Source organism: Bufo gargarizans, chromosome 4 (genome assembly GCF_014858855.1).
Source record: "Bufo gargarizans isolate SCDJY-AF-19 chromosome 4, ASM1485885v1, whole genome shotgun sequence".
Classification (NCBI taxonomy): Eukaryota; Metazoa; Chordata; class Amphibia; order Anura; family Bufonidae; genus Bufo; species Bufo gargarizans.
The window spans coordinates 422,131,781-422,157,400 of record NC_058083.1 but is presented as its reverse complement, the minus strand read 5'-3'; the positions used below and the strand labels follow the sequence as shown (position 1 = coordinate 422,157,400).

At 44.0% G+C, this 25,620-nt stretch overlaps 1 protein-coding gene across 1 annotated transcript; it reads right to left on the bottom strand.

Moving 5' to 3' along the window:
- Positions 1–1,093: 1,093 nt before the first annotated feature.
- On the bottom strand, positions 1,094–25,620 carry TTLL2 (tubulin tyrosine ligase like 2). The gene is made up of 2 exons (XM_044291234.1): positions 25,507–25,620; positions 1,094–2,838 (listed from the first exon to the last, which is right to left on the bottom strand). Exon 2 carries the CDS (start codon positions 2,804–2,806, stop codon positions 1,094–1,096), a length of 1,713 nt encoding a protein of 570 aa, XP_044147169.1. The 5' UTR covers positions 2,807–2,838; positions 25,507–25,620.

Below are 25,620 nucleotides of genomic sequence, written 5' to 3'. Positions count from 1 at the left end.
TACTAGATCTTTAGTTTACGGTTTTCTTGCCAACTTTCTCACTCTCAGTCCGATGCAGCCCTAGGATCATGGAGGGCAAAGAAGTACTGACCTGTAGTGATGTGAATAAAGCACTTGGGCTGAGATGGAAGCTGTCTCTGTATGGTGTCTCTGGTGGAGTCCTGCCTCATTTAACTCTTGCTTACTCCTTCTACTCCCTCTCCATAGACTTCTATGGGATGATGTAATCTCATCCTTCAGTGAGCAGACAGCTGGTCGTGGTCTCACCAAGACGGATTGCTCATACATTTCATAGACAAAGTCATTTTAGAAAAGGAAGGAGGGGGAGGGATAAGAAAAAGTTGATAACCCTAGAACAAAGAATTTTTCTCTGATAAGATATATTAGAAAATTTCTTACAGTCACTTGTACTATTGATTTATGCAAAGTTGTGTGAAAAGTTAGCAACCATTTAATGCCAAACAAAATAATCCATTTATTACAACAATGTGCAAGATTAAAGTACCTCTATATCTCCTGTAAAACATTGTTTCTATCCCTCTTCACTCACATAATAATGCTTAATTGGGCTGGCACATACTCTGGTACATAATCTGCGCTAATTCACTCCAGTGGTTGTGATGTCATGAAATTGCAAAGTGTATGCGACGGTAATTTCTCAATGGGCATATTTATTTAGAAAGTTCTTTAGGCTAACACAGCTGAAGCTCAATTGACTGTTGAATTGTTAAAATTGAAGGAGTTTCTCCATGTGGACATTTATGGCTTATACACAAGACTCCCTCCTATCCTCTGAATGGTGCCTAGTCATGCGCTGCCGCAAATGGAGAGGAGTGTGCACATACAAGGCTCTCTACATTCACTACTATGGCACCTCTGACAACAGCCAAATATCCTGTGGATATGACAAAAAAATCCAACTTTCTTATATAGACAATCTCTGCCCATCTGGTCTATTATTATGCAGTATAGCGAGATTCATTAAATATAATTTTGGAGGGACTATGGAAAAGATTTTATATTGGTGCCCATGAGCTTTAGACTGTGCCTCTCCTTACAGAAAAGAAATTGTCAAATAAAATGTGCTAAACAATTAGGCAACCTTTATATTTGTTGACATTTTCTGCATTATTTTAAACATTTCTTGAATTATGATTTTGACATCTGCTCCGTTTTTTGATGCACGAAATGAAGGTTGGTTGAAAGGGAAGATGAGGAGAAAATCACCTACACGAGCAGGTGGCATTTGGTTTGCATTTGAAATGTAGTATAAAGGAAAAAGAGGATGGTCAGTGGGCCTCCACTGTGGATACTTCATTACATTGTTTACGCCAGCCTTGGCTTTTGAAGTGCTTAGCACTAATGGCAGTTTTGAAGCACCTAATCTTTTGGGCATATTCATTTTTTCTCGTAGTCTAGAAGTCAGTGTCTTTCGAGGACTCATTGTTGTCTTCCCACTTGACACAACTTCACCGTTCACGATATCTTCGGTTGATCCTGGTAAAGAATTTTCCATGAAATTGCAATCCCAACTGAGTCCCTTTTGGACTAATGTTCCTTCCCTATCATTGTACGGTCCGTAATTTTGACAAGAAGCACTTCTAGGACTCTCTAAGTGATCACATTTTTCTTTCAAGTTACAATTTGTTATCGAATTGCTTTTTTTAAATTCAGCAGAGCTCTGCTCAATGCTATTTTTCTTTCTTTTTGTAGAAGACTGAAAGAAATCAGATGTGTTTCGTGCTTCTTTGCTGTTGTCTCTTTGCCAATCAGAAGATTTGTAGTTAAGAAGATCAATAATGTCATTTATAAGACTTTTTTTCACAGTTACATCATTAGGGCAATCTAAAGACAATGCAGGGCTATAGTTCACCTCTAACAGCCATGGTTTCAGTGCATCATCAATGAGAATGTCAAAACCAAAAAGCTCAAAGCAGTTAGGATATTGGGGTATGGATGGAGCAATTGATAATATGGTCATTGTCACTATATTATAGATTCTTTGCCACAGTAAAACATCATCAACTTCTAAATTGCGGAGATAAGATCGAAACTGACCAAGTGTCCACTTGCATCCACTTCCGACCCTCTCCTTGCCTGCCGAGTAGGACATGCTGTGTTTGTTAATACTGGTGTTAGTTAGATGAGCAAATATATTATCAAGTGAGCTGAGACTGAACTTCTCTGTTGCGAATCTGACTAGTCCTTCTTGGTAGATATATATAGTTAGTGGGCAGAAACATGTAACACACACATAAATACGTAGGTCAAATTTATAGCCAGATATTAGTAATGGGTTTGTGATATATTTCTGTACAATGACAATGGAGTCATAAGCCAAATCCTTAATGTCTTGGAAAATGAATATCCCCCTGCCTCTTGACATGTCAATTGGCTTACAGATCCAATAACTAGATTTTTTCTCATGTCTTTCTTTAGTATATTCAGCTAAGAACTTTGTGTAGTCATTTGGTAAAATAAACACATCAGGGCTAAACTCAAAGTAAGAAGATCCATATATTCCTTTCATCCGTTTTAAATGTCTGGCCAAGCAGTCTTTCTTCGTCATCTGTGCCGTCCGGGGGTGATGATTAAGCCGTTGCCATGGCTGTATGTTATCATGGTTAGATGTTGGGAATGCTGATGTTCTCCAGTACAGGTTCCACTCTGTTTCACTTTGCTTCCCTTCATCAAATTCCTCCCAGCCACGTTCCAGTAATACCTCCCGTACAACTCGTGGAGCGCTGACATGAAGACGAAACACTAGAGCTTTTGACATGTATTCTTCATCGTCCCCCTCTGCCATGGTGACGTTTATACTTCACCATTAACTCTTATCTGCAAAAGAGTAGAAGAGCAACAGTAATGCCATGAAAAAAAATCCTGGAATACTGATAGACACTGCAAATAGACATTTAGAATTGTTAACCTCCTAACAGTCACGTTAAAATTGAAAAAATAAAAATAAAAAAAATCCCCAAAATTTCACTTTTTTAAATTGTAGAATTTTAATGTGTGTCTGCAGTAAATCTTGTTGGCGCACAACTCAGGGGAGACTATTGCATTTTTAACCCCTTAGTGACATCAATAATTTTAGCCTTAAGGACCAATAATATTTCCCCCCTTTGTGTTCTAGCAGTCAGAACTTTTTAATTTTCTCTTCAAATTTTTTTTATTTTTATTTAGCGGGATTAGTTGTATTTTTTTTAGGAACATTTTGGTTTATATAGTATAGATTAAATAATATTATTTTATTTTTAGCGGGAAAGATAAAAAACAGCAATTTTTGCATTATTTTGTGGAATTATTTTTACTGTGTTTACTGTGTGGTAAAAATAAAGTTACTTTATTTTTATTTTTTTACTTAAAAAAAAAAAATTCTCTCCTTCTGCAGCCTGTCAGCTGCTCCCTCATTCTCCTCCAGACTGAGGAAGGGGGCGGTAGGGCAGCTGCTTTAAGTGCTCATATCTCTGGTTTGGTACCAGCTAGAGATATGGGCTTTGTATTGTTTGAAAGCTTTCAGCAATACGTTCAGTACAGGGGAAGATATCACTGATAGAAATCAGGATGCTGTGAATGCAGCTGAAAGTAAAAACAGATTTTACCCACGATTATTCCCGATTCGATTTCTAATAGTGATTTCTCCTCTGTTGCTTGGGCTAATGGGCATTTTGGTCTGAAAGCCTGGAATGTCAATTTCAAACAAGACCGGTTGCATGTTTCTAGCATGCAGGAGATAGAAGCACCTCTTGGGGCAGCCTCATGCCCCAAGAGGAAGCGTGAAGCTAAACGATCGTTGGGCGGCTGCTCCAGACCAGGGTCAGTAAGGAATGTATTTTGCTGAACTATATGCACTTTAACTTTTTTTTTTCTCTCCCCCTGCAGTCTCTATTGTGTGGGGTGACACTCAGGTTCACATAGCCACACTGGCTATTGTGTTTTGCTACAGACGCCCTGTGTGTACCCCTTACATGAGCCCCACTCAATTGAAACTGCCATAACTGTGGGTGGGGGGGATACTAGTTCCTGTTTGGGTCTGGAGCTCTCTCTGTTTTTATATAAATGTCTGTAAACACTATCGTCTTTCTATGACTACTGCTTTCTTGTATATGTTTTTAATGATCTACCTTGATGGATATCTAATAAAGAAATTATTGATTATAATAACTTCTTGTGTGGTAGCTTTTCTAAGCATTTTTAGGTGATAGAGGAAAGAAGGTGCCCTATCGAGGAACTGGCTTCTGTTAGAACAAAACTTGAGCAGTGGCAATGTAACTGCAAATTCCTCATAATTCTTGTTTGATGTCTACAAACAGTCTACTCCTAGCAATGAACGTGCATATCTCTATAATAAGAACTGTTGACGTTCCAGTATAAATTATGCTAGGTAAACATTCTGGACACATAACTAGAACACACAAACCTTAATAAGGAACTTCCTTCGATACACTCAAGTGTCGTGACTCTTGCCTTTTAAAATGTCTGTGGAATTTAATAAGCAGTTTCTCGCCTAGTCATGTCTATCTACGTCAGAGTAGATGGACCTCTATTGTCACTGCGTTCTTGGAAGCCTGGGTTATCTAGGTAATGAATACAAAGACGCACTACTGTCACTAGCAGCAGTACAGTTATATTATCCCTTTTAATCCCTTAAACACTAGCTTTTGTGGGCCCTCAGGTCTGAGTATTGTTTTTTAATTATTTTTTCAACATCACATTCTAAGAGCTTGTTTTATGTGAAATGAGTTGCGTTTTAGTATTTTTTTAAAGGGAGCATTTTATATATATTTTTTACTTTATTGTTAGTTGGTAAGATAACAGCAATACAGAATTTATATAGCTTTTTGTTTTTGGGGTATTTTTTCTGCACAAGTTGTATTTTATGGCACTATTTTGGGGTACTGAACACTCTACCCCCTGAGGAAGCACAATGCGCAACACATGTTGTCTTTGTGTTGAGGCTCCATACTGGGTCTGTATTACTTGTATGTGCAGTTTTATATATGAGTTTGGATGTATGTCCTGCTTTACTTTATTATATCTTGCTGCTATTATTGTGTCATTTTTGACCACGTACTTGGTGCCTCATCTGTGGTATGTGTCAATACCTTTAATTTGTGTTTTAATCATAATCATTTTTAGGAGGGGTGGATAAATTCCCCCATTGTATTCTAAAGCATTATTGTCTGTTACTCTAAGATTGACAGGCAATAGCCTTTTAATAGATATTCATATCAAACCTGGGTTTCATAGATAGACCCCTGGTTGTCCTCATATAGAATTGCAACCCCCTTCCTCTGTCAAACTACTTAGATGCTATTGTCTGGGGCTTTTAAAGAGTTAAAGCGGTTATCCAGCTTTCTAATATTAATAGCCTATCCTCAGTACAGGCCATCAATATTAAAATGATGGGGGTTCTCTGCACCACTGCCTACCATTTGTTTGAAGGGGCTGTGGTGCTTGTGCCTGAACTGCAGCCTTTATAATGTTTTCATCACTATGTGCAATGTTCATAATCAGGAAGCTTTCGTTTTCATAGCGCCAATCTATTGCTGCCTTGTCTCATTCAAGTAAATAGCACAAGACGGTAATATGGCCACTGTGTAAACTATGAGTATGAAAATTGTGCAGAGCTGATTGTCTGGAGTACTGCTGATTGGCTAGGGTGCTGAGAGTAGGACCCTCTATGACCTAATATTGTTGGCCTGTTCTGAAATTGACCATCAATACTATAAAGGTGGACAATCCCTTTAATGGACCTGACCCTGTACACCAACCGCGCTCACTACCAGCTGCCGTGTCCCTACTTACAGTGGTGAGTGAGCAGGACAATAAAAGTGCATTTTATGCAACTGTCACGTGGCAAACGCTAGGGGAGAATAGATTGGAATAGAGTTTTCTCGAAAATGCTGTTAGAACCAGGTCCTATGTCTGGGGAGCCCTTTTGTTTTCTAGAAATTAACAAGTTTGTAAAATAATCCAAACTTCATAATGTTCTGCAAATAGTTAAACCCTAAGGCCTCTTTCACACGGGTGTCGTCGGTGAGGGCCGGATGCGATGCAAGTGCGTTCAGGGAAAATCGTGCGAGTAGGCATGCAATTTCATTCTTTTTTACTGCGCGAGTGCAATGCGTTTTGCACACGCGTGAGAAAAAACTGAATGTGGTACCCAGACCCGAATCTGGACTTCTTCACTGAAGTTCGGGTTTGGGTTTGGTGTTCTGTAAATTTTATTATTTTCCATTATAACATGGTTATAATGGAAAATACAGTCAGGTCCATAAATATTGGGACATCAACACAATTCTAACATTTTTGGCTCTATACACCACCACAATAGATTTGAAATGAAATGAACAAGATGTGCTTTACCTGCAGACTGTCAGCTTTAATTTGAGGGCATTTACATCCAAATCAGGGGAACGGTACAGGAATTACAACAGTTTGCATATGTGCCTCCCACTTGTTAAGGGACCAAAAGTAATGGGACACAATAATAATCATAAATCAATCTTTCACTTTTTAATACTTGGTTGCAAATCCTTTGCAGTCAATTACAGCCTGAAGTCTGGAACGCATAGACCTCATCTGATGCTGGGTTTCATCCCTGGTGATGCTCTGCCAGGCCTCTACTGCAACTGTCTTCAGTTCCTGCTTGTTCTTGGGGCATTTCCCTTCAGTTCGGTCTTCAGCAAATGAAATGCATGCTCAATCGGATTCAGGTCAGGTGATTGACTTGGCCATTGCATAACATTCCACTTCTTTCCCTTAAAAAAACTCTTTGGCTGCTTTTGCAGTATGCTTTGGGTCATTGTCCATCTGCACTGTGAAGCGCCGTCCAATGAGTTCTGAAGCATTTGGCTGAATATGTGCAGATAATATTGCCCGAAACACTTCAGTTATCATCCTGCTGCTTTTGTCAGCAGTCACATCATCAATAAATACAAGAGAACCAGTTCCAATGGCGGCCATACATGCCCACGCCATGACACTACCACCACCGTGATTTACTAAAAAGGTGGTATGCTTAGGATCATGTGCAGTTCCTTTCCTTCTCCCTGCTCTTCTCTTCCCATCACTCTGGTACAAGTTGATCTTGGTCTCATCTGTCCATAGGATGTTGTTCCATAACTGTTTGGCAAACTCTAATCTGGCCTTCCTGTTTTTGAGGCTCACCAATGGTTTACATCTTGCGGTGAACCCTCTGTATTCACTCTGTTGAAGTCTTCTCTTGATTGTTGACCGACACACATACACCTACCTCCTGGAGAGTGTTCTTGATCTGGCCAACTGTTGTGAAGGGTGTTTTCTTCACCAGGGAAAGAATTGTTCGGTCATCCACCACAGTTGTTTTCCGTGGTCTTCCGGGTCTTTTGGTGTTACTGAGCTCACCGGTGCATTTCTTCTTTTTAAGAATATTCCAAACAGTTGTTTTGGCCACGCCTAATGTTTTTGCTATCTCTCTGATGGGTTTGTGTTGTTTTTTTCAGCCTAATGATGTCTTTCTTCACTAATAGTGACAGCTCTTTGGATCTCATCTTGAGAGTTGACAGCAACAGATTCCAAATGCAAATAGCACACTTGAAATGAAATCTGGACCTTTTATCTGCTTATTGTAATTGGGATACTGAGGGAATAACACACACCTGTCCATGGATCAGCTTAGAAGCCAGTTGTCCCATTACTTTTGGTCCCTTAACAAGTAGGAGGCACATATGGAAACTGTTGTAATTCATACACCGTTCACCTGATTTGGATGTAAATACCATCAAATTAAAGCTGACAGTCTGCAGTTAAAGCACATCTTGTTCGTTTCATTTCAAATCCATTGTGGTGGTGTATAGAGCCAAAAATGTTAGAATTGTGTCGATGTCCCAATATTTATGGACCTGACTGTAATAGCATTCTTTAATGCAAAATGGTAAGTATAATGTCAATTGAGGGTTAAAAAATAATAAAAACATAACTCACCTCATCCACTTGATCGCGCAGCCGGCATCGACTTCTTTCTTCTTCTTTCAGGACCTGCAAAAGGACCGTTGATAAAGTCATCGCGCTCACCACGTGGTGGACGCTGTGACGTCAGCGCAGGTCCTGCTGAATGAGGATAAAAGGATTACGTCATTAAAGATCATTTTGCAAATCCTGAAAGAAGAAGAAATAAGACTATGACGGCTGCGCGATCAAGTGGATGAGGTGAGTTAATTTTTTTTCTTTTTTAACCCCTCAAGGCACATTTTACTATGCATTCTGTATTAAGAATGCTATTATTTTCCCTTATAACCATGTTATAAGGGAAAATAATACAGTGAATAGACTTTAATGGGGTCTGGGGTTGCTCATCCCGATCATCTCCTAGCAACCATGTGTGAAAATCGCACTGCATCTGCACTTGCTTGCGGATGCTTGCAATTTTTACGCAGCCCCATTCACTTCTATGGGGCCTGCGTTGCGTGAAAAACGCAGAATATAGAGCTTGCTGCAATTTTCATGCAACACACAAGTGATGTGTGAAAATCACTGTTCATCTGCACAGCCCCATTGAAGTGAATGGGTCCGGATTCAGTGCGGGTGCAATGCGTTCACCTCACGCATTGTACCCGCGCTGAATTCTTGCTCGTGTGAAAGGGGCCTAAGGGTGCATTTACACGAGCATATAAGTAGACCCGCATCTCTTCTGCAATTTTGCGGAATAGGTGCGGACCCATTCATTTCAATTGGGCCGCAAAAGATGTGGACAGCATCTGTTGTTCCATCCTGCGGCCCTGCAACAAAGATAGAGCATGTCCTATTCTTGTCCGCAACCACGGACAACAATAGGCATTATCTATATAGTGCTGGCCATGTGCTGTCTGCAAATTGTGGAATGCACACATCCGGTATCCGTGTTTTGCGGATCTGCAATTTGTGGACCGCAAAACACTTATGGTCGTGTGAATGCACCCTTAAATATATGTGTCATGCAGTGCAGTAGGTCTGCATCTGAAAGTGGCAGTAGTTGAAGGTGGCATTGTCTCTACATGATATTCATTTGAAACTTATTTTAAAAATATGAATGTATAAAGGGGTCAGTGCGAAGAATAGAGCTACATACTGTGCTATTATTGCCATCGTTATAAAAAACTTGATGGAATCTGGAGCAAAAGAGCCAAATGCAGTTGGGAACAGAGCTTTAATCAAATCATTTGAACCATGCATGAAAAACATAGTTGTCATAGTTTTTTTTATCTGTTGTTCTAAGGGTGCTTTCATGACAGATATGCCGCAATAATGCATTTTTGTGTGGCAGATTCGAAATGTTGTATAGTACCAGCAAAGTGGATAGGATTTTAATAAATCTTATCCACATGCTGCATAAAAAATCTGCAGCATAAAGTGACCTGCATCTCAGAATATGGAACATATGATTTTTGTCGTATTTTATGGTTACTGACACAAAAGTCCTCTGTATGTCATAGATTGCCATGGCTGCCCCATACAGTAACTGCTGCATCTAACTCAGATAGTGTTGGAGTGTGAATGAGACCAAAATGGAATGTGAATCTTTGTGCATAGTGACATGGGACTTGGAAACAGGGTCGACCTTAGGTGTGTGTGACCTAGGATGCATCCCTCTCCCTCTTACTGCAGGGTCAGTCTCTGACAGCCTATTCAGCAGCCATACCTCTTCATCATGTATATTTTCGCATGTTGTGGTTTTCCCATGGTTTTGCTGCAGTTATTGCCAAACTTTATTGTAGCTGACTCAGTTCTATATGAATTGTGGCAAAACGTCAAAGTTTTTGCTATAATTTGTGCAAAACTAGAAGGGATGGCACCCAGCCTCTACCAAGCCTCTACCCAGCCTCTACCAAGTGTTGTCATCTATTTAGCATGCTGACATATTCTCTTTAAGGCTCAGTTCACACGGGCGAGATTTCAGCGTGGGTGCAATGCGGGAGGAGAACGCATTGCACGCATCACTATTGCGTTGCGTGAAAATCGCAGCACGCTCTATATTATGCGTTTATCACGCAAAGCAGGCCCCATAGAAGTGAATGGGGCTGAGTGAAAATCACAAGCATCCGCAATCAAGTGCTGATGCGGTGCGATTTTCACGCATGGTTGCTCAGATGACAGTCTATTCACTGTATTATTTTCCCTTATAACATGTTTATAAGGGAAAATAATAGCATTCTTTAATACAGAATGCTTAGTTGGTGGTCAATTGAGGGTTAAAAAATAAAAAATAATTAACTCACCTTCTCCTCTTGATCGCGTAGCTGCCGGTCTCTTCTTACTTCTTTAATCATGAGCTGCCGGCTAAAGGACCTGTGGTGACGTCAGATCACATGGTCCAATCACATGATCCATCACCGGCCCCCAATGATCCAAATTGCGGCCCCCAATGCATGGAACGGCTGCACAACGGCCGTGTGCATGAGACTTAATTTGAATACTCCTTTAAAGTGGTTTTCCAATAATAAAAAGATTGGTGTAAAGTAATAAAAGAATATGTACTAATTCACAATCACCTTTAGGCCTCATGCTCACGACCGTATGTATTTTGCAGACAATAATAGGACTTGTTCTATTTTTTTGCAGAACGGAAATACGGACATACGGAAACAGAATGCACATGGAGTAACCTCCGTTTTTTTGGCGGACCCATTAGGCTCCTTTCACACCTGCGTTCAGGTGTCCGCTCGTGAGCTCCGTTTGAAGGGGCTCACAAGCGGCCCTGAACGCAGCCGTCTGGCCCTAATGCATTCTCAGTGGAGGCGGATCCACTGAGAATGCATCCGTCTGCCAGCGCTCAGCCTCCGCTCCGCTCAGTGAGCGGACATGCGTTCGGGTGTCCGCCTGGCCGTGCGGAGGCGAGCGGATCCGTTCCGACTTATAATGGAAGTCAATGGGGACGGATCCGCTTGAAGATGACACAATATGGCTCAATCTTCAAGCGGATCCGTCCCCCATTGACTTTCAATGTAAAGTCTGAACGGATCCGCTCAGGCTACTTTCACACTTAGAAAATTATAATGCAGACGGATCCGTTCTGAACGGAGCCACCGTCTGCATTAATATGAGCGGATCCGTTTAGAACGGATCCGCTCGAACGCTAGTGTGAAAGTAGCCTAAATTAATGGTTTTGTATACGGTCCCCAAAAAAAATATGAAACGGACATGTAAATAAAATACGTTTGTGTGCATGAAGCCTTACTGATACCCCATCGATCCTGTTCCAACACTTCCTGGTCCCCTCCGGTCTCTAATTCCTGGTCCCTCTCAACACGTATAAAATGACTGCTCAATCAGTCAGTACTGGCGGGTCACTGCTGCAGCCAGTAATTGGCTGAGTGGTCACTTCCTGCACGTAGAGAAAGACCAAATCAGAGACCGCTGGAACTATTTTGCACAAGGCAATGCCTTTTTAATAATAAAAAAAAAGAGGAACATTTTAAATGTCTGAACAACTGCTATAATATGTGATGATATATACAATTTGGAAGCAAAAATGTTTCATGTCATTCAATGTGCATTATAATGTCACAGAGGGAATATATATCTCTTTTTTTCTTATGATGTGTGAATAAAATTCTGTGCAGATTTTATTGCTGCACCATGCTGTCAACCTTTCCACTGAGGTCAACTGAGCTATCATGCATAATCTGTCTACATTATTATGTATGATAATATTATTATGTCTGCCATAACAGAGGAATTGGGTTGTACATTAATGTACAATGCCGCCCATAATTATTCATACCCCAGGCAAATTTTGACTTAAAGTTACTTTTATTCAACCAGCAAGTAATTTTTTCACGGGAAATTACATAGGTGTCTCCCAAAAGATAATAAGACGACGTACAAGAGCCATTATTGTGGAAAAAAAACATTTCTCAGCTTTTATTTACATTTGAGCAAAAAGTGTCCAGTCCAAAATTATTCATACCCTTCACAAACTGTCACAGTCTTTGGGAAAGTCAAAAGTTCTATACCATTCCGAATTGTCCAAGCTGTTCTAAAGCATCCCAATTACCCTGATTAATTGGGAACAGCTGTTTTAATCAACTCAACAGGGGGGGGGGGGGGGGAGACAAGGAGCTCAGTGAGGACCTCTGGCTGTGCAATGTGGCTGCTCACAAGTCATGAAAGGGCTACAAGGCCATTTCTAAATGTTTTTAAGTTCCAGTGGCTACAGTGCAAAGTATTATAAAAAAAATACAAGATGTTCCGCACTGTGGAAAATCTCAGAGGACGTGGTCGGAAGCCAAAAGTGACACCTGTGCTGGACAGGAGAATAGTTAGAGAGGTGAAAAAGAACCCAAGGATCACCACCAAGGCCATCCTGGTGAATCTGGGCTCTGCTGGTGGCAATTTCTCAAGGCAGACAATCCAATGGACACTGCACAATGCAGACTAAGGAGGACGCCACTTCTCCAGATAAGGCACACAGAAGCTTGCTTGGCCTTTTCAAAAGCTCATCTGGACAAAGAAAAAGACTTCTGGTCTTCTGTGTTATGGTCAGATGAAACAAAAATTGAATTGTTTGGTCACAATGATGTTTCCTTCATTTGGCGTAAAAAAGGAGAAGCCTTCAACCCAAAGAACACCATCCCCACTGTCAAACATGGTGGTGGGAACCTAATGCTTTGGGGGTGTTTTTCAGTCAATGAACCAGGGAACCTAATCACAGTAAACGGCACCATGAAAAAAGAGCAATACATGAGGATTCTCAACGACAACATCAGGCAGTCTGCAGAGAAACTTGGCCTTGGGCACCAGTGGACATTTCAGCATGACAATGACCCAAAACACACAGCAAAAGTGGTGAAGAAATGGTTAGCAGACAACAACATTAACATTTTGGAGTGGCCCAGCCAGAGTCCAGACTTGAATCCAATTGAGAATCTGTGGAGGGAGCTAAAGATCAGGGTGATGGCAAGAAGACCCTCCAACCTGAAAGATTTGGAGCTTATTGCTAAAGATGAATGAGCAAAAATACCTGTGGAGACCTGCAAAAGGCTGGTCTGCAATTATAGGAAGTGTTTGATTGCTGTAATAGCCAATAAAGGCTTTTCTATTGATTATTGAGAAGGGTATGAATAATTTTGGACTGGACACTTTTTGCTCAAATGTAAATAAAAGCTGAGAAATGTTTTATAATAATGCCTCTTGTACATCGTCTTATTATCTTATGTCATTTCCCATTAAAAAAAATTACTTGCTGGTTGAATAAAAGTAACTTTAAGTAAAAATTTGCCTGGGGTATGAATAATTATGGCCAGCACTGTAATAAGTAAATAAATAAATGACTAAAGAAATAAATAAAAACATCTAAAAATATAATACATTTAAATACATTTAAATAAAACAATTCTTTCAATTATTAAGATCAATAAGTGCATACTAGAGGGCAAAGGGCATAAAATTCAGTAGAAGAAAAGTAGACGGCGCAATCACCTTAATAATGTTTCTGAATGTTTAGCTTCACGTCTTGGTGCTTGTCCCTTCTTGTGGCACTGTGATCAGCTGTTTGAAAGTAGGAGCTCTTTAAATTCTCCTTGTCACCGTGCACAGTGCCGTCTTCCAGCACTACTCCACAAAGGTTGCTATGAAACAATGGCTCAGTCATCAAAAGTGACAAAGGTCTTTTCAAGTGAAAGAAAATGCTTAAGAGCAAAGTTATTATGATTGCATGACAAATGGTTGCATGGTCGCTGCATTTTATGGTTACCATAGTTTTCCTCTGACTTTGACATAGTTTACAGCTTTATGAACTCGGTTAACTAAGGGTTAAAATTATTGACGCCTTGTATCAAAGATTCAGGTTAGGGGTGTAACTACGATTTATGGGGTCCCATAGCAAGATTTGTAATGGGGTCCCTCTCTACCATGTCCACCTTCAGTAATAAGTTCAGAACAAGAGCAACTTATGATTAGGGAACTTATACGTAGGGATAATGCACAAGCATATTGTGCACAATGATGTCACAGTACAGCAATCATGCTTACAGTGATATCATGTGATAATATGCATGGTGATATATAGAAATAAAACAGTGAAGTCACAGCACAAAAATCATGCAATCATAATGCACTCTTCCACTGTGAAAATTATATATATATATATATATGCAAATGAGGCTACTCAGGAGCCCAAGGGGCTGTTATCAATGTTTCAGGAGCCCAGCACTGCCCCGTATCCTCCAAATCCCCTCCTTGCTTCCCCGACGTCACACAGAGAGCCGTAATCTTACGCATGCGTGAGTACACCGCTTGTCAGTGCCAGCATAGTGTTCCTTCCCTGTGCTGGCATCAGCCTCAGGGAACGAACTGCACATTCGCTAGATGGCATGCGCAAGATTACAGCGCTTGAACTGTGTGACTTCGGAGGAGCAAGGAGGAGATTTGGAGGATGTGGGGCGGTGCTGGGCTCCTTCACAGTGGGCATGGCTGGGCTCCTGAAACATTGGTAACCTCATTTGCATATATATAAAATCTATATTTTTTTTACAGAATAAAAGCACTCAGAGCTATGGGAAATGTATATTGTGGACGTGCCATTGGCGATCTGGCAGCGCATGTCCTCAGCTCTATAGGTAAAACCTAGCTGACAGAATCCCTTTAATAAAAATGTATATAATCCTGTAATTTTCACACTGGCCACTAGGTCTAATAATAGGTCATAATTTCTGAGTTCACATCACTGTTATTATTCTGTTCTTCTGATCCATCAGAAGAACAGAAAAATAAGGGAAAAAAAGGATCCTGCGCATCAGTTATGCACATTTGCCATCCATTTGAGCCATTTCTGTCTGAGATCCGTTTTTTAGATGGAAAAAAAGTCCTGCATGCAACTTTTCAGTAGCTATTATCATTAATGCACCTGGGGCGTAAAAACCCAAGGGCAGAATATAGAATATTTGACACAGTCCTGACCTCAGTATCTGAGGAAAGGGATTTAGGAGTAATTATTTCAGAAGACTTAAAGGTGGGAAGACAATGTAATAAAGCAGCACGAAATGCCAGCAGAATGCTTGGATGTATAGGGAGAGGTATAAGCAGTAGAAAGAGTGAAGTGCTTATGCCGCTGTACAGATCACTGGTGAGACCTCACTTGGAGTATTGTGCGCAGTACTGGAGGCCATATCTCCAGAAGGATATAGATACTCTAGAGAGAGTTCAGAGAAGAGCTACTAAACTGGTCCATGGATTGCAGGATAAAACTTACCAGGAAAGGTTAAAAGACCTTAATATGTATAGCTTGGAAGAAAGAAGAGACCGAGGGGATATGATAGAAACTTTTAAATACATAAAGGGAATCAACTCGGTAAAGGAGGAGAGCATATTTAAAAGAAGAAAAACTACCACAAGAGGACACAGTTTTAAATTAGAGGGGCAAAGGTTTAAAAGTAATATAAGGAAGTATTACTTTACTGAGAGAGTAGTGGATGCATGGAATAGCCTTCCTGCAGAAGTGGTAGCGGCAAATACAGTGAAGGAGTTTAAGCATGCATGGGATTGGCATAAGGCTATCCTTCATATAAGATAGGGCCAGGGACTATTCATAGGATTCAGATATATTGGGCAGACTAGATGGGCCAAATGGTTCTTATCTGCCGACACATTCTATGTTTCTATGTTTCTATCACTAATGTTGAGCGAATCGAAGCATATGAAGCGGAATTCGATCTGAGGTTTGGGAAACATTTGATTCGTTGCGGAGCCAAATTTCCTTGCGATTCGTGGTAATAAATCGATTTTTCCTAAATGGGTGGCTCAAGCAAAACAGCAAACCATCCATTTTTTCTGTTACAGTGTTTACTGTGCATGATAAACATTTTGTATATTTTTACAGAACTTTTTAGATTCGGTATTACCAATTCTGTTTATTTCTTATAGTTTATTTTTACATATAAAATTAGGAAAGGTAGTGAATTGAATTTTTTATACAGGGTGGCCCATGAAAAAGTATCCTGCCTCTAATATCTCCAAATTAAACTGCCTAATAGTAAATCTTAGTTGTCCGTTACAGATCGATTAAGGGAACGCAAGAAACCTTTGCCGACAAGTACCTTTGCCGATAAGAACCCAGCGACACGTTGTACTTAGAGTCTGGTTCGGAAATGGCATCAAACATGAGGAAACCGATGCCTCCATCGATCAGGAAGGCTGAATTTGTGCATGAAATTCCGCTGTGGTTTGCAAGTAGCCCTCAAAAGTCAACTCGGAGTGTCTCAGCAAGTTGGTGAATCACGAACGCTGTGTCAGTGAGTGCTGAAATCTGAACCTAAAACCGTACCGAATAAAGTGTGTGCAGGAACTGAGCGTCTGACAAAGCTAAACATAAACTACTGGACTTGGTTGCTGACTATGATTGCTGACATTTGGACCCAGTGGTGTAGTTCATGATGGATGAAGCTCATCAGGTCATATAAATTCCCAATATGAGGTACTAGTCTGCTGAAAATCCCCATTTGACTCAAAATACCACTTCATGACCAGAAAATTGGCGTTTGGTGCGCAGTGTCAGGAACACGAACAGTGGGCCCAATGTTCTTTAAATCAACTGTGAATACCACAATGTACCTGGACATATTTGAATAGTTTTACAACCAACTAACACCAGAAGAAAAAATGTCCTGCTTTTTCTAACACGATGGGGCAACATGCTGCACCTCACAGAACTTACTGGCCGGGTTCATGAACTGTTTACAGAGGCGCAAACTGTGAGCAAGGGGTTATGGCTAGGGATGAGCGAACCCGAACTGTATAGCTCGGGTTCATACTGAATTTTGGGGTGTTCGTGACACAGACCCGAACATTTTCGTAAAAGTCCGGGTTCGGTGTTCGGCGCTTTCTTGGCGCTTTTTGAAAGGCTGCAAAGCAGCCAATCAACAAGCGTCATATTACTTGCCCCAAGAGGCCATCACAGCCATGCCTACTATTGGCATGGCTGTGATTGGCCAGTGCAGCATGTGACCCAGCCTCTATTTAAGCTGGAGTCATGTAGCGTCGCACGTCACTCTGCTTTGATCAGTGTAGGGATGGGATGCTGCTGCTGCTGTTAGGGCGAGATTGGGCAGTGATTTACTCTTCAAAAACACTTACTGAAGTGCTCCATGTACAGCTGTGTATCATTCAACCTTTGCTATTTAATTGCTCACTGTTTTTAGGCTGCCCAGAGCGTTTTTCTGTCACTTTTTTCTGGGGTGATCGGTGGCCATTTTGTGTCTTGTGGTGCGCCAGCACAAGCTGCCACAAGCTGCCACCATCAATAGTGTTTTGTTTTTTTTGCTATATCCTACATCAGGGGCTTGGCTGTGCTTGCTATTTTTATTAAGGGGTGAAATACAATTGCTAAAATAGCAGTACCCTAAATCTGGTGTTTCAGCTGTGGCCAGCCAATTGTAATACTGTCTGCTGTCTGGCAAAGGATATTTTTTTTTCTGGGTTGAAATACAATTCCCAACTTAGCAATTCCCTAAATCAGTGGTTTCTGCCGTATCAGGCCAAGTTTAAATCTATCCATAAAAGGGTACCGTATTTTTCGCCCTATAAGACGCACTTTCCCCCCCCCCCCCAAATTGTGGGGGGAAAGGCAGTGCGTCTTATGTGGCGAATACTTGACTTTGTATACCGCCGACCGCATGCTGCGCAGCGCGGTGGCGGGTGTATTAGTGGGCATGGATGAGGGAGGAGGGGCCGGCATCCAGCTCTGTAACTACAGCGGGCCCGGTGCAGTCACTGTATTCTGCTACACCGGGCCCGCTCACTGTAGGAATCCTAACTGCAGGCAATGCTAACAGTCTTTTATCCAGCCTGTACTTACGATACTAACTTTCCGGCAGGCAGCGGGCAGGAGGCTGAACTGGCGGGCGGGCGCTTACAACGTAACTCACTATGTCACGCGCCGGCTCCGCCCACTTTATGAATGAAGAAGGGATAGCCGGCGCGTGACATAGTGAGTTACATTGTAAGCGCCCGCCCACCAGTTCAGCCTCCTGCCCGCTGCCTGCCGGAAAGTTAGTATCGTTAAGTACAGGCTGGATAAAAGACTGTTAGCATTGCCTGCAGTTAGGATTCCTACAGTGAGTGGGCCCGGTGTAGCAGAATACAGTGACTGCACCGGGCCCGCTGTAATTACAGAGCTGTATGCCGGCCCCTCATCCCTATTGGGGGTCATTCTATGGATGGCACTGTTATGGGGGTCTGTGGACACATAGCGTAAAATGCTATTTATGTGTCATCAACAGATCCCCCATAACAGTGCCATCCACAGTCCCCAATAACAGTGCCATCCACAGTGCCCCCCATAACCGTGCCATCCACAGTGCCCCCCATAACCGTGCCATCCACAGTGCCCCCCATAACCGTGCCATCCACAGATCCCCCCCATAACCGTGCCATCCACAGATCCCCATAACCGTGCCATCCACAGATCCCCATAACCGTGCCATCCACAGATCCCCATAACCGTGCCATTCACAGATCCCCATAACCGTGCCATCCACAGATCCCCATAACCGTGCCATCCACAGATCCCCATAACCGTGCCATCCACAGATCCCCATAACCGTGCCATCCACGGATCCCCATAACCGTGCCATCCACGGACCCCCCATAACAGTGCCATCCACGGACCCCTATAACAGTACCATCCACAGATCCCCATAACCGTGCCATCCACAGACCCCCATAACAATGCCATCCACCGACCCCCCCATAACAGTGCCATCCCCAGATCCCACATAACACCATTAGGCACACCTTTTGGTTCAAATTTTTTATTTTATTTTTTTCCTCCTTAAAAACCTAGGTGCGTCTTATGGGCCGGTGCGTCTTATAGGGCGAAAAATACGGTATATTAGATTGAAGGTGCGGATAGGGTCATCCTCAATAACTTCACACGCTACCGGGCATTTCCAAGTCTAATTCTGTCCGTAAAAGGGATACCTGTCATCCATCCAGGGCCTAAATACTAGGCCTACAATTTATATTCAGCTAAATCTGTGGTTACTGCTGTGCCTGTATTAGTTTAATACGGTACCTAAGTAGATACCAGATAGTGTTAGGTGTCTGTAAAAAAAGGCCTGAATTTGAACTCAATACATTGGGCCAAATAATGTTTTTCTTATTGTGGTGAACGGTAACAATGAGGAAAACATCTAGTAAGGGACGCGGACGCGGACATGGTCGTGGTGGTGTTAGTGGACCCTCTGGTGCTGGGAGAGGACGTGGCCATTCTGCCACAGCCACACGTCCTAGTGTACTAACTACCTCAGGTCCCAGTAGACGCCAGAATTTACAGCGATATTTGGTGGGGCCCAATGCCGTTCTAAGGATGGTAAGGCCTGAGCAGGTACAGGCATTAGTCAATTGGGTGACCAACAGTGGATCCAGCACGTTCACATTATCTCCCACCCAGTCTTCTGCAGAAAGCGCACAGATGGCGCCTGAAAACCAAGCCCATCAGTCTGTCACATCACCCCCATGAATATCAGGGAAACTGTCTGAGCCTCAACTTATGCAGCAGTCTCTTATGCTGTTTGAAGACTCTGCTGGCAGGGTTTCCCAAGGGCATCCACCTAGCCCTTCCCCAGCGGTGGAAGACATAGAATGCACTGACGCACAACCACTTATGTTTCCTGATGATGAGGACATGGGAATACCACCTCAGCACGTCTCTGATGATGAAACACAGGTGCCAACTGCGTCTGTCTGCAGTGTGCAGACTGAGCAGGAGATCAGGGATCAAGACTGGGTGGAAGATGATGCAGGGGACGATGAGGTCCTAGACCCCACATGGAATGAAGGTCGTGCCAGTGACTTTCAGAGTTCGGAGGAAAAGGCAGTGGTGAGACCGAGCCAACAGCGTAGCAAAAGAGGGAGCAGTGGGCAAAAACAGAACACCGCCAAGAGAGTCCACCTGCTACTGGCCACTGCCATCTGGGACCGAGCATCAAGTAGTTCCCTGGCGTGGCAGTTCTTCAAACAATGTGCTGACGACAAGACCCGAGTGGTTTGCACACTGTGCCATCAGAGCCTGAAGCGAGGCATTAACGTTCTGAGCCTTAGCACAACCTGCATGACCAGGCACCTGCATGCAAAGCATGAACTGCAGTGGAGTAAACACCTTAAAAACAAGGAACTCACTCAGGCTCCCCCTGCTACCTCTTCTGCTGCTGCCTCGGCCTCTTCCTCCGCCTCTGGAGGAACATTGGCATCTGCCGCCCAGCAAACAGAGGATGTACCACCAACACCACCACCTCCGTCACCAAGCATCTCCACCATGTCACACGGCAGCGTTCAGCTCTCCATCTCACAAACATTTGAGAGAAAGCGTAAATTCTCACCTAGCCACCCTCGATCCCTGGCCCTGAATGCCAGCATTTCTAAACTACTGGCCTATGAAATGCTGTCATTCAGGCTGGTGGACACAGACAGCTTTAAACAGCTCATATCGCTTGCTGTCCCACAGTATATTGTTCCCAGCCGCCACTACTTCTCTAAGAGAGCCGTGCCTTCCCTGCACAACCAAGTATCCGATAAAATCAAGTGTGCACTGCACAACGCCATCTGTGGCAAGGTCCACCTAACCACAGATACGTGGACCAGTAAGCACGGCCAGGGATGCTATATCTCCCTAACTGCACACTGGATAAATGTACTGGCGGCTGGCCCCCAGGCGGAGGGCTGTTTGGCGCACGTCCTTCCGCCGCCAAGGATCGCAGGGCAACATTCTCTGCCTCCTGTAGCCTCCTCCTCCTACTCGGCTTTCTCCTCCTCTTCTTCCACCTGCTCATCCAGTCAGCCACACACCTTCACCACCAACTTCAGCACAGCCCGGGTTAAACGTCAGCAGGCCATTCTGAAACTCATATGTTTGGGGGACAGGCCCCACACCGCGCAGGAGTTGTGGCGGGGTATTGAACAACAGACCGACGAGTGGTTGCTGCCGGTGAGCCTCAAGCCCGGCCTGGTGGTGTGCGATAATGGGCGAAATCTCGTTGCAGCTCTGGGACTAGCCGGTTTGACGCACATCCCTTGCCTGGCGCATGTGTTGAATTTGGTGGTGCAGAAGTTCATTAACAACTATTCCGACATGTCAGAGCTGCTGCATAAAGTGCGGGCCGTCTGTGCGTGCTTCCGGCGTTCACATCCTGCCGCTGCTCGCCTGTCTGCTCTACAGCGTAACTTTGGTCTTCCCGCTCACCGCCTCATATGCAACGTGCCCACCAGGTGGAACTCCACCTTGCACATGGTGGACAGACTGTGCGAGCAGCAGCAGGCCATAGTGGAGTTTCAGCTGCAGCACGCACGGGTCAGTCGCACTGCGGAACAGCACCACTTCACCACCAATGACTGGGCCTCCATGCGAGACCTGTGTGCCCTGTTGCGCTGTTTCGCGTACTCCACCAACATGGCCAGTGGCGATGACGCCGTTATCAGCGTTACAATACCACTTCTATGTCTCCTTGAGAAAACACTTAGGGCGATGATGGAAGAGGATGTGGCCCAGGATGTGGCCCTAAAAATATCTGACAGTGGCCTGTTCCAGTGTTGGGTGACATGAAGCCTGATTCTCTGCTATGACATGAAGCCTGAATCTCTGCTATGGGACCTCTCTCCTCTGTCTGGGTGCCGGGGCCTAAAAACATCTGACAGTGGCCTGTTCGAGTGTTGGGTGACATGAAGCCTGATTCTCTGCTATGACATGAAGCCTGATTCTCTGCAATGGGACCTCTCTCCTCTGTCTGGGTGCCGGGGCCTAAAAATATCTGACAATGGCCTGTTCCAGTGGTGGGTGACATGAAGCCTGATTCTCTGCTATGACATGAAGCCTAATTCTCTGCTATGACATGAAGCCTGATTCTCTGCTATGGGACCTCTCTCCTCTGTCTGGGTGCCAGGGCCTAAAAATATCTGACAGTGGAGCGTTTCCAGTGTTGGGTGACATGAAGCCTGATTCTCTGCTATGACATGAAGCCTGATTCTCTTCTATGGGACCTCTCTCCTCTGTCTGGGTGCCGGGGCCTAAAAATATCTGACAGTGGTCTGTTCCAGTGTTGGGTGACATGAAGCCTGATTCTCTGCTATGACATGAAGCCTGAATCTCTTCTATGGGACCTCTCTCCTCTGTCTGGGTGCCAGGGCCTAAAAATATCTGACAGTGGCCTGTTACAGTGTTGGGTGACATGAAGCCTGATTCTCTGCTATGACATGAAGTCTGATTCTCTGCTATGGGACCTCTCTCCTCTGTCTGGGTGCCGGGGCCTAAAAATATCTGACAGTGGCCTGTTCCAGTGTTGGGTGACATGAAGCCTGAATCTCTGCTATGGGACCTCTCTCCTCTGTCTGGGTGCCGGGGCCTAAAAACATCTGACAATGGCCTGTTCCAGTGGTGGGTGACATGAAGCCTGATTCTCTGCTATGACATGAAGCCTGATTCTCTGCTATGACATGAAGCCTGATTCTCTGCTATGGGACCTCTCTCCTCTGTCTGGGTGCCGGGGCCTAAAAATATCTGACAGTGGAGCATTTCCAGTGTTGGGTGACATGAAGCCTGATTCTCTGCTATGACATGAAGCCTGATTCTCTTCTATGGGACCTTTCTCCTCTGTCTGGGTGCCGGGGCCTAAAAATATCTGACAGTGGCTTGTTCCAGTGTTGGGTGACATGAAGTCTGATTCTCTGCTATGACATGAAGCCTGAATCTCTGCTATGGGACCTCTCTCCTCTGTCTGGGTGCCGGGGCCTAAAAATATCTGACAATGGCCTGTTCCAGTGGTGGGTGACATGAAGCCTGATTCTCTGCTATGACATGAAGCCTGATTCTCTGCTATGACATGAAGCCTAATTCTCTGCTATGGGACCTCTCTCCTCTGTCTGGGTGCCGGGGCCTAAAAATATCTGACAATGGCCTGTTCCAGTGGTGGGTGACATGAAGCCTGATTCTCTGCTATGACATGAAGCCTGATTCTCTGCTATGGGACCTCTCTCCTCTGTCTGCGTGCCGGGGCCTAAAAATATCTGACAGTGGCCTGTTCCACTGTTGGGTGACATGAAGCCTGATTCTCTGCTATGACATGAAGCCTGAATCTCTGCTATGGGACCTCTCTCCTCTGTCTGGGTGCCTGGGCCTAAAAATATCTGACAGTGGCCTGTTCCAGTAGTGGGTGACATGAAGCCTGATTCTCTGCTATGGGACCTCGTTCCTCTGTCTGGGTCCCGGGGCCTAAAAATATCTGACAGTGGCCTGTTCCAGTGGTGGGTGATGTGAAGCCTGATTCTCTGCTATGACATGAAGCCTGATTCTCTGCTATGGGACCTCTCTCCTCTGTCTGGGTGCCGGGGCCTAAATATCTGACAATGGCCTGTTCCAGTGGTTGGTGACATGAAGCCTGATTCTCTGCTATGACATGAAGCCTGATTCTCTGCTATGGCATAAAGCCTGATTCTCTGCTATGGGACCTCTCTCCTGTGTCTGGGTGCCGGGGCCTAAATATCTGACAATGGCCTGTTCCAGTGGTGGATGACGTGAAGCCTGATTCTCTGCTATTACATGAAGCCTGATTCTCTGTTATGGGACCTCCCTCCTCTGTCTGGGTGCCGGGGCCTAAATTTCTGACAGTGGCCTGTTCCAGTGGTGGGTGACATGAAGCCTGATTCTCTGCAATGGGACCTCTCTCCTCTGTCTGGGTGCCGGGGCCTAAATATCTGACAATGGCCTGTTCCAGTGGTGGGTGACGTGAAGCCTGATTCTCTGTCATGACATGAAGCCTGATTCTCTGCTGTGACGTGAAGCCTGAATCTCTGCTATAACATGAAGCCTGATTCTCTGCTATGGGACCTCTCTCCTCTGTCTGGGTGCCGGGGCCTAAATATCTGACAATGGCCTGTTCCAGTGGTGGGTGACGTGAAGCCTGATTCTCTGCTATGACATAAAGCCTGATTCTCTGCTATGACATGAAGTCATATTCTCTGCTATGACATGAAGCCTGATTCTCTGCTATGACATGAAGCCTGATTCTCTGCTATGACATGAAGTCATATTCTCTGCTATGACATGAAGCCTGATTCTCTGCTATGGGACCTCTCTCCAATTGATATTGGATAATTTTTATTTATTTTATTTTTATTCATTTCCCTATCCACATTTGTTTGCATTGGATTTACCTACATTTTGCTGCCTTTTGCAGCCCTCTAGCCCTTTCCTGGGCTGTTTTACAGCTTTTTTAGTGCCAAAAAGTTCGGGTCCCCATTGACTTCAATGGGGTTCGGGGCGAAGTTCGGGTCGAGTTCGGATCCTGAACCCGAACATTTCCGGGAAGTTTTGCCGAACTTCTCGAACACGAACATCCAGGTGTTCGCTCAACTCTAGTTATGGCCATCAAGTTCCCTAGACTTGTCCATAAGGAAAACATCACAAACACCATCCGCAGCATCACAAGCAGTATCAGCGACATAATCCCACGTGCCCAAAGATGCACAGACCTGAATGAGGACCACTTTCAGCATCTTTTGTGATTTGTGGGTAATACATTTTTTTTTTTTAAATCCACTTGCTCGTTTATCTTGTCATAATATCGCTGGAGGCTGCTTACTTTTTTGTGGGTCACCCTGCATTGTTTTTTTTTTTTTTATGTTTTAACATTTTTAAGAAACACCTTTTGATTGTAATTGTAACAGGCCCAAGGATGACATCAAGAGGAGGACAGTGGTTGTGGTAGTGACACTGATGGGGGTGGTAGCTTTCAAAGTGGCAGCCCTCACACCGGCACTCCCTGGGCTGTGCAGTGAAGGGAGGATGCACACCTTGGACTTTTGGGATCTCCTGCCTGGTGGTGGTTGGCGTGCCCCTGATGGTGGATGGTTGGCAGGGTGCGAGGCAGGAGAGCAAGTGTAAGGAGCCAGTGGATGATAGAGGAGGCAATGCGTTTGGTTACAATAAATAAAGTCTCTTTACTGAGTATATGATAAAAGTTGCAGTACATATAGCAGCAGCAGGCACAGTTCTGATGTATGTTACAAAGTAGGCTTTTCCCAATAGCTATATATATATATATATATATATATATATCCTCTGGATCACTGCATAATTTTTATCCCTCTTAGGGGACTTGAATATATGATCCTTTGGCAGTTCGCTTTGGCAGGCCTAGGAGCAGACCACGCCATTGCTATGGGGCCCGCGGCACAGAGCGCATGGAAGGCCTACTTCATCTCTGACTCTGCTGCAAAACAGTTTATTTGGGCATTGAGGCTGGCCCACCCACTTGAGTTCTCCCGGCCCGGGCCCCCCTTGGTGCCTTGGTTGACGTGCATGTGCAATGAGCAGGACACTGGGTCAGTGGGGTTGCTATGCAGTGGGTCAGTTTATATGTGTATAAGTTTGTGATGCCAGTTGCAGCTTGCGCAGGTACTGTAGAAGGGCCCTTTAAGATGGTATAGCTCATATACCAGGTGAGGAATGTCAGAGGGGGAATAATGTCTCTATGCAGTGTCAACGGTGTATCCTACCTTGGTACGGCTGGACTCCTGTATCCTGGCTCACATGCAACAAATTGAGTGTTGTTAATAGGAGTTTTGATGGAATAATAGAGATCCAGTCAGAGAATAAAGTCCAACTTGTCT

Bases quoted from the DNA above. Each gene is read 5' to 3' on its own strand.
- TTLL2 (XM_044291234.1), bottom strand. From the start codon at position 2,806: ATGGCAGAGGGGGACGATGAAGAATACATGTCAAAAGCTCTAGTGTTT.